General features: G+C 41.9%; 1 protein-coding gene across 1 annotated transcript in view; it reads right to left on the reverse strand.

The window, feature by feature from the left end:
* Positions 1–2,239: 2,239 nt before the first annotated feature.
* Positions 2,240–8,683, reverse strand: part of LOC118413578 (protein SAAL1-like) — a 10,633-nt gene continuing 4,189 nt past the window's right edge. Inside the window, exons 7-9 of the mRNA XM_035817105.1 lie at positions 5,155–5,278; positions 3,043–3,125; positions 2,240–2,430 (exon numbers count right to left, since the gene is read on the reverse strand). Coding sequence (XP_035672998.1) covers positions 2,240–2,430; positions 3,043–3,125; positions 5,155–5,278 — 398 coding nt within the window. The remainder of the gene's footprint in view (positions 2,431–3,042; positions 3,126–5,154; positions 5,279–8,683) is intronic.

Below are 8,683 nucleotides of genomic sequence, written 5' to 3' on the forward strand. Positions count from 1 at the left end.
TCTGTCCAAGGGCTGCCCTCTGCACAAGTTCTGCTGCCTGTTCCGTTCACATCAGCCTCAGTTTTGTCTTCAGTTCTGTGCCTGGAAGAACGTGGCGTTGAAACCGGAGTTGATTTGTGACTTGATCCCGCTGCAGCAAGAGTCATGCTTGTCCTGCGGTCCTCCTGTATGACTTCAAACAGCTGCATCACACACTCAACACAACTGGAGTCTGAAAACAGGAAAGATGATGAGAAGAAAAATCATCAGACACATGACAGTAATTGCAAGTTATTAGCTTAAGTAAAAGTCTTCCAGATGTACTGTACATACATATACACATGTACTATATCATACATATATATACATAAGGTGCAAATAGATATACTTCAACATAAAGTATATACATGTACTTATAATATAACATTAAGTAATGGTACTACAGTAATTCTCCTCAAAGAGTAGCAATCTTCTTTAAGGCTTCCAACGTTGTCATAACTATATTAATCACCTGTAGTGTAGTTTTATCATGCCTATACTTCTGATTTCCAATGCTATGCTTGCTGAGCACTATTATGAGTATTTTGGAAATTTTTTTATGAAACCATAAAATGTCAGAATCCATCAAAGTATTCCAAAGTACATTGGCTAACGTTAGAGCAGCTATTGCTATTTCTGTGACTTGTTGAACTTTGAATTGTACTTTGAGTCTGGTTAAAGTTCAACTACATTGTAGGGTATAAAATCAGCTGATGCTAACAAGGTGAACATACAGTTCCTCTAACTTCCTTATCTGCCAGTTTTCAAATCAAAGTGAGGGTTGTAGGAGTCAAGAGAGACAGGCAAGTGCAAGGTACTTCCTTCTATCTATTCTGAGTAAGAAAATGTTATGTTATGTAGGAATTGGTCTTCTGCAGATTTTTGACCGGGAAAGCAAGCTATTCTATACAAATTGATTACAAAAAGGGGAAAAATACATCTGACATGTACAGAAAAATACATGTATCAAGGCACATGTGTACACCAGCACTCTAGAGTTTAAGTAAACATGACACAGGACATTTTGGTAAATTTTTTAAATAACATGAGTATTTTGACAAATTGTAAACCTTTAATTTGTGATTAAATGTTAAAGTAAACATATAGTGGCTCAAACAAGCCCTTATATCAACAATCATAGACACCAACAAGGGCCAGCATGTTCCCAAACATTGAAGACAACATTGAATTTTACCCAAACTGGTGATCTTTTGCAGGTGCAAAAATGCTGTCCGAAAGTTATAGATACAAATTCCTCAGAAAATTAACAGGTCCACCGGAGGAAACTAAAAGTTCAGACAACACACATGGAGGTAAGGGCACGGATGAAAAAATCAAGATGAAGCAAGTAAAGGACATTGTAGAGGATGCACAAACTAACAAAAGAGCAAGGCCTCCAACTAGTCTGGCAAAAATGTACAGGTCAGAAGGTCTGATGGAGGAGTGCCTCAGAAGAGTGGTTTCACTCGAGGCTGACGTAACCAACTTACGGCAAGAGAATGCATCACTAAAGGCAGATTTGCTGTCTCAGCAACAAGAAAAGGAAGAGCTGAGAGAAAAGGTAACTGACATGCAGAAGGAGATGAAAGTCTTGAAGCAGACAGTTGAGACTACTCAAAGAGAGCAGCAGTTTGACAGTGAAAATGTCCAACAAAGGCTTTATTGCTTGGAATCACATGCTCAAGGCCTGATTGCTCTGGAGGCAGGCAGTGCAAACCCTAGAATCGTCTGCCTGGACACTCGTACAGGAACTCTCAATCGCAGAGCTTCTACAAGCGCTATTGTAACCACGGGTACCTCTTCTGAAACAGGGCCTGACAACCCTACAGATAAAGCAATGACATATGAACACAGGAAGAAACTAGCTTCACAACAGCTAAAGAAGGACTTGCAACTTGGCATAGTGTTACCTGCCCTTGAAGAGGCCAATATCATCACAACTGAGATGAAAGAAAGGATTGACAGCCATACTAGCAAGATGGAAAAGGTTGAGGAGTTTTTGAACATTTTGAAGACAAGGGGAGATAAGGCATTTGAAATATGTCTAAATGCACTGAAAGAAGACCCAGGATCTGCTCATCTGGTGAAGGAGTTAGAAGTTTCAAATGTGTAAGGAAAAGCACATTGCCCCCTCAAATTAAACACAAGTACATACATGTAATTTCATGTAAGTATGTATGTTCATCACCAGGAAAATAGCTGCAACAAAACTTATGGAACTTTAGGAAAGTACAAACTCACTTTTCTCCAGGAGAACTAGTCCCTCCTCCCCAGCTGAAGAGAAGAGAACATTGAGAACAGACATGGCTGAGGCCAGACTCCTCTCCCTCCCTCCCACTGCGATGACATCTTCACTACACACCCGGGCCACGTGGGCGGTCAGCTGGGGGAACAGCACACCTGTACACTCCACTGGACAGAAACAAGCAATCCAAATAGGATTCTTTTAGTGTGATACATGATATAATATCATTATATCTATGGGATATTGGAGTTTTCATTTGCACCATGTAAGCTCGACCTCCACGAAAAGCGGCCTTGAAGGCCGATGGAGTATCTATCGAGTTGAAAGGCACAAACAAACAAAACAAACTGGAGTGCTGCTTCTCTCTGCTATATGTCGCCGATGTACGTGATGCTTTTGCGACAAGAACAATCCCAAATGTGGCTAAGTCTGTCAATATAGCTACTATTATTGCAGCTACATATAGCGGTTAGAAGCAGCACTTCAGTTGGAAGTTTTGAGGAAGATGTCTGATAGGTAATGAAACTTATGAAGGAGAGACCTAACTGTTTGTGTAAAAGAAAAGTCTAATATCCTTTCTGTGTTCTTCCAACCTGATAAAATCATTTTTGGTACACATTTTATGGAATTTCTCTTTTAAGATATCCAGTTGTTTTATATCCAATGTAAAAGCTGATGATTTCAAAGCAGTGATTGATGTAAAGAAACCTAGCTGCAGTTTCATTATATTTTGCTAGATGTCCTCATTTACCAGCTGGTTTTACTTCAACTTTACCCACCTAAAGCCTGCACTCCGTTTTCTGTAGTTGACAGCAGTTGTAGACAGTGTAGGTATGAATCTACAGTCAGCTCCTTCTCTTCACTGCAACAGAGAAATTGTGAACAAGACACTTCAACATATTAAGGGACTGTACGATATTTATCAGGGGGGGAGGGCTGGTGCGTTAGGGGGGGAGGGCCATGTTAATTTTTTTTAGGTGGGGGGAGGGCCATGTTAATTTTTTTTGAGATAGAGGGAGGGCCATGTTAATTTTTTGGAAAGAATTGTTTATACTATTTTTTGTTTTGATATCTTGACATGGCCCTAAAACTGATAGAATAAGCCTTCTGAATAGCCTAAAATGCAAGAGCTTCCGGGGGCCCCCCTAGGTCCCCCAAAGTGGCGCTGCCCTGGACCAGTGTTCCCGTCATTTTCTGGAAAGACGCACTCGGCTCGGCTGAGCATCCCCAAATATTTAATCATTTAAGTTACAAAAGCGGTGCGCGGTAAATATGTGAAGAATCCAAAACTATACACTTTATTTTTTATTTACGACATTTCTTTTGTTTCAAAAGGACAAAATTTGCGGCAGAAAAGGGGCCGCAATATTGTTGTCAAGCGTCGATCGAGTCGGCTGTGCACTGGCATTGGCGTCTGTAGCACATAGCGCGGCACGCCCCCCTCCCCAGACGGACTGTCGATCGCAGCGCCCAGCACGTTGGGACGTCTTTTCTGGCTACTCCTTCAAGGCTACACCGGCACTGATCACTGCCAAAGACGCAGCAGATCGCCCTCCTTCGTATGATGTATAACGTTCTCTACTCTATGTAAAAAGAAATCCAGCGGTGAGCCAACGATTTCACGCCAAAAACAGGGTTACCTGAGGTCACACGAAACAAACGCACACTCCTGGAAAATGACGGCACGGCCTTGTAAAACCCGACCAATTCGATAAATTTGAGTAAAATCATCGGGCAAAATAGGAAAAAAAAACACAAGGTGTGATGGCGCCATTATTCTATCCTCTGGAAAAACTACTAGGCATTTGATGCGGGAGGGCGCAACATCGATCGCACGAGGTAGGCATTCTTTATTCAATGCCGGAAAAAAATTGGCAGGACTTTTCCATGGGCTGACGAACTCACTGGCTAGAGCCCTGTTTGGAAGCATCACAAACCCAAAATTTTCATATAGACATGACTGGACAAATAATACCGGGTCAGATCACGGGCGGCTGATTCCCCGTGCTTATAGTTATAACGTATTTTTTGGGAGAGGGCGGACGTCGATTACTGAAAAACGGGAGTAAAAAAGGCAACCGGCATCCAATCTCAAGGGCATAATTTTCCTCTCAAATTGCAGGAAATTCTGTTTTAGAGGGTTTGAAAATCCAAATTTTCCCGGGGGAGCATTCCCCCGGACCCCTGCCCCGACGCTGTGAAAAAATCCTGGCGAGAACACTGGCGCCCTTGTGCCCTGACGTCTATATTAAGATTATTTTATCGGTTGTTTTTCTACCCGTTTAATTATGCCTGTCGGGGGGGAGGGCCATGTTGATTTTTTTTAGGTGGAGGGGGAGGGTCACGTTAAATTTTTTTGAGATGGGGGGGAGGGCCATCAAAAAATTTTTTGATCCGACTTCCAATGCACCAGCCCTCCCCCCCCAATAAATATCGTACGGTCCCTAAACAGTGCTGTGAGCTCTATATTTTTCTGGTAGATTGTACCACACATTTCCAGGTTAAGCACCTTGATCTATATAACAAGGTGCAATCAAAACTGCCTGAGAAGACAACTCAGAGGGCCGATAAAATCTTGGCTCTGTGGACACTATAGATAGAATTTGTATGCTTGTGTCAATGGGAAGAAAAATCTAAGGAAGCCCCCAAAATTGGTCACATTGACCAGGTGGTCTTTAAGTACAGGTCTGACTGTAGCAGCAATTGTAGATACACATAAAACAGGCCTATCAAAGATCTATTCTAGGATTAGAAAAAAAAGGTAACTCTTAGGGTAGAAACTAAAAAGACATTTGTTACTACATGTAATATTTGCTCCTAACCCATACTAGTCATCAGTGTGTTGCTACAAAATACACTACAACAACAGTGGATACAATGTAACTGCCCACCCTGTCTGTTTGATGGCCTCATGTAACCCCTGTACAAAGTCAGGTGCAGCCCACGCAACCAGCAACTCCTCATCCACATCCAGTAACAGGTCCAGCAGGGAACTCAGGTTGTGTAACAAGTCAGCTGGAACAACAACATAACTCATAAACATCAATAACAACAGAAAACTGTACCTTAGTTAGAAATCAGTTATGAAACACAGCTTGGTAGGGATACATCAATTATAGAAGAACATTCAGATGGCTTGGCGGAAACGGCTGCCCGGTCGGTCGACGGAAAACGCTGCCCAGTCCGGTCCGGAGGTTGGTTTGGGGGGTTTCGAGTGTACCAAATGTAAACAACATGGCTTGCTGTCGTAACAGTAATCTAGGTGCATTTCTCGTGTAGGCTGACCCTACATTGAACAGTAGCACTAATATCGGAAACATTAACGTAATTACCGTAATAACGGCGTAATTTCGATCTTATACACGTTTACGGTAAACACCAGATTTCGGTGAATGCCAGCTCATTAACACTTATAAGGTCAATAATAAGCCGCGTGTCCTCACCGTAAGAACTGATTAGCGCCTTGATTTTTTATTTTTTTTGCGAAAATGTTATCCCCAACACTAGTTTTATATTTATATACTCTGAAATAAGAAAACTGTAGGTTAGATTGTGTAATTCATCGGAGGTTTTCGGCATTCCATGCGGCGCACAGTAGGTCGTTGACCCCGAAATACGCAGCGTGTGTAGACGTGGATATGTGTGAGGCGCTTCTAATAGGGGACAGTAGTAAACTTTATCATTACTTGCTCTTCGGAAAAGCTTTAGACAAATAAGAAGTGGGCATCGATCAGAGTATGAGTCATTTGTGTTGAAGATTAATTGCTAATTTAAAAATTTTCTCGAGCTGATTATGGCCACGTTGTTTATCGCGGTGTTATTTGGGCTCTTGCCGCTCTGTCGATCTGAGATATCGAGACTGGATGGGATTCTGCTGACTTTTAGTGCTTTGGCCACGAACACATTTGTTAAATCCATGGTTAAATCTTTATTATCTGCGGATTTCTTCATTTCCGACATGTGTGAAAATAGTATCGCGACCAATCAAAGAATTGCAGTTTCAGGCTGTTTGAAACTTTGATTTATGATTAATTATGTTCTCATTTATATTCCGTCTACACGGTATTCAAAAGATGAATATTCTTAATATTACTGACCGCTCTCCACGTGATAGCGCCCCGTAAATACGGCCGTAATTACGATCGGATTTACAGCATGTACTCGATTACCCTCCTCATAATTTAGATACAGAACACTACCACACAGTACCAGCCATTTTCCAACCAAAACCCCGTCCAAAATTTCGACACGGTTTTGTATACGTTTATTCTACGATAAGTGTATGTTTAATATTGAGATTACAATGCTTTCTGCTGCAAGGAGACGCAGCTGCACTAGATACCTTACTCTCTGTATGCAATACTCGAAACCCCCCAAACCAACCTCCGGACCGGACCGAGCAGGGGTTTCCGCCGACCGACCGGGCAGACGTTTCCACCAACCCCATTCAGATACATGTAAATCTAAATAAAAATGCAACACAGTAGATTCTGCATTAATTCAATGTAAGGCCATGTTGATTTGATTATATGGATGACATCCGCGCTCGCACCAATTTTCGGCCGTTTCCAAAAAAAAAAAAAAAGTTTTCGACCACACAATAACTTGTGCAAAGCAGCTGTAAAATGAGCACAAATATTCTGTAGATTGAACAAAAAGTATCAGAAAACAGATAACTAATTAGAATGCCAAAATAAATCTAAAGTCAAAGAATAAGATGTGAAAGGACAGAAAGAACAAAATCTACTGTTGGTAGGGGGAGGTACCAGTACAGAAAATTCAGGTCCCGTTCAGGTCCAGAGGATCATTTTCAGGTCCGGATCTGAACCTGGACCTGACTGTCTGTGGAAACTTGAGAACTGGCAATACTCAAAACAATGGTAATTGGTCAGTTTTGCTACAAAGGAATCTGTTTGGTGGATTATTGGACTCCCACTGGCATTTGAAAATCCCATCTCCAAGTAATAAAGGCTAACTTCCTCTTGTTGTTTTCTTGGCCGCCGGTAAGACCCCAAATGCCTGCCGACATAGTGTGGCCATTTTGTAATTGGCGAAACCTGTTCCTCTGATTTTTTTCCAGGTCTGCTTTTTTTTCGGATTGGTCCAAGAAGAAAAAAATGCCTTGCACCCGTATAATGTACTGGTCCCTACACCTAACTGTTGTTAGAACATGGCCATCTTTCCTCAGCCAATCAGGAGCGAGTATTTCTTGTGACTATATCCACATAGTATGGTGTCCCTAGGGGTAGGGGTGTACTAAGTAACGAATAAATTGACTAAGTTGGAGACGCCCACCATTCAACTGAATGGTCTCCCTTGGGGTAGGGGTGTACCAACCAACGAATAAATTGACTAAGTTGGAGACGCCCACCTTTCTCATGCAAATAAAAGCAATTAAAGAATTAACAAAAAGGGAAACAGCAAATCAACCTATGTTACTGAACATCTTTATTCATAACATAAACAAAGGAAATTCTTACGATCATGAAAGAAAGTCAGAAAACGAACAAGACAATAATAAAGAGTTTCTTGTAACAAGAAAATGTACAAACAGCGTTACATCAAACTGTCAAAGACATGAAAAATATAACCTCCTTGGTTACATCAAGCTAGGGAACAGGCTCCAAGATAGTAAAGAAAAACTAGTAGAGATGCTACATAAAAACATGCAAGTTAAATTGATCAAAACGATCAATACTTCCATAAACGAGAAACAAACTAAAAATGCAGGAAGATAATGCATGATGTGGTCTACCAGGAACGGGTCAAACCGGGAACAGGACAGCTCGTCAGAACGGTTACTCCAGCAGGGCGAATGAAATGGGGGAGGAGGCAGCGACATTGGCCGGTCTGTCTGGCAGGAGCTGGTCAGGATCAAAACAGTTCGACAGAGATGCCAATAGGCTGCAGCAAAACGTTTTACACCAGCTCGAGCTGGAACTCAGACATGTCGGGTTGTGTACGGAACTCGCCTGAACATACTGTGAAAACCCGTGAACATACTCGAGAAAATGGGCCTCCCTGAACATACTCGAGAAAATGGGCCTCCCTGAACATACTCGAGAAAATGGGCCTCCAAGACATGCCACGTCCTGCTCATTTGAGGTCAGGTTGGGAACTGGGATTGATCTGACATACACCCACAGAACAATGGCATTGTGGTGCAAAAAAGTGTTGTAAAACCAGACATGAATTTCACACAAGCCTCATGAGGAAAGGTGTGAGGCGCCATCACCAGGGTCATGGATGGGAAATAGGAGAAGAATATAGCCTGTCTGTTCAAGGAGCTTTTCTTGGTCTGTTCGCTTGCTAGGAAAACAAACTGCATGTTTCTAATGACTAAAAAAGTGCATTTTGCTTCGGAAAGATGGCCATGTTCTAAGTCAGATAGATCCTGGTAGTGTCCTGACTATGTGGATT

The sequence above is a fragment of the Branchiostoma floridae genome, chromosome 4, assembly GCF_000003815.2.
Source record: "Branchiostoma floridae strain S238N-H82 chromosome 4, Bfl_VNyyK, whole genome shotgun sequence".
NCBI lineage: Eukaryota > Metazoa > Chordata > Leptocardii > Amphioxiformes > Branchiostomatidae > Branchiostoma > Branchiostoma floridae.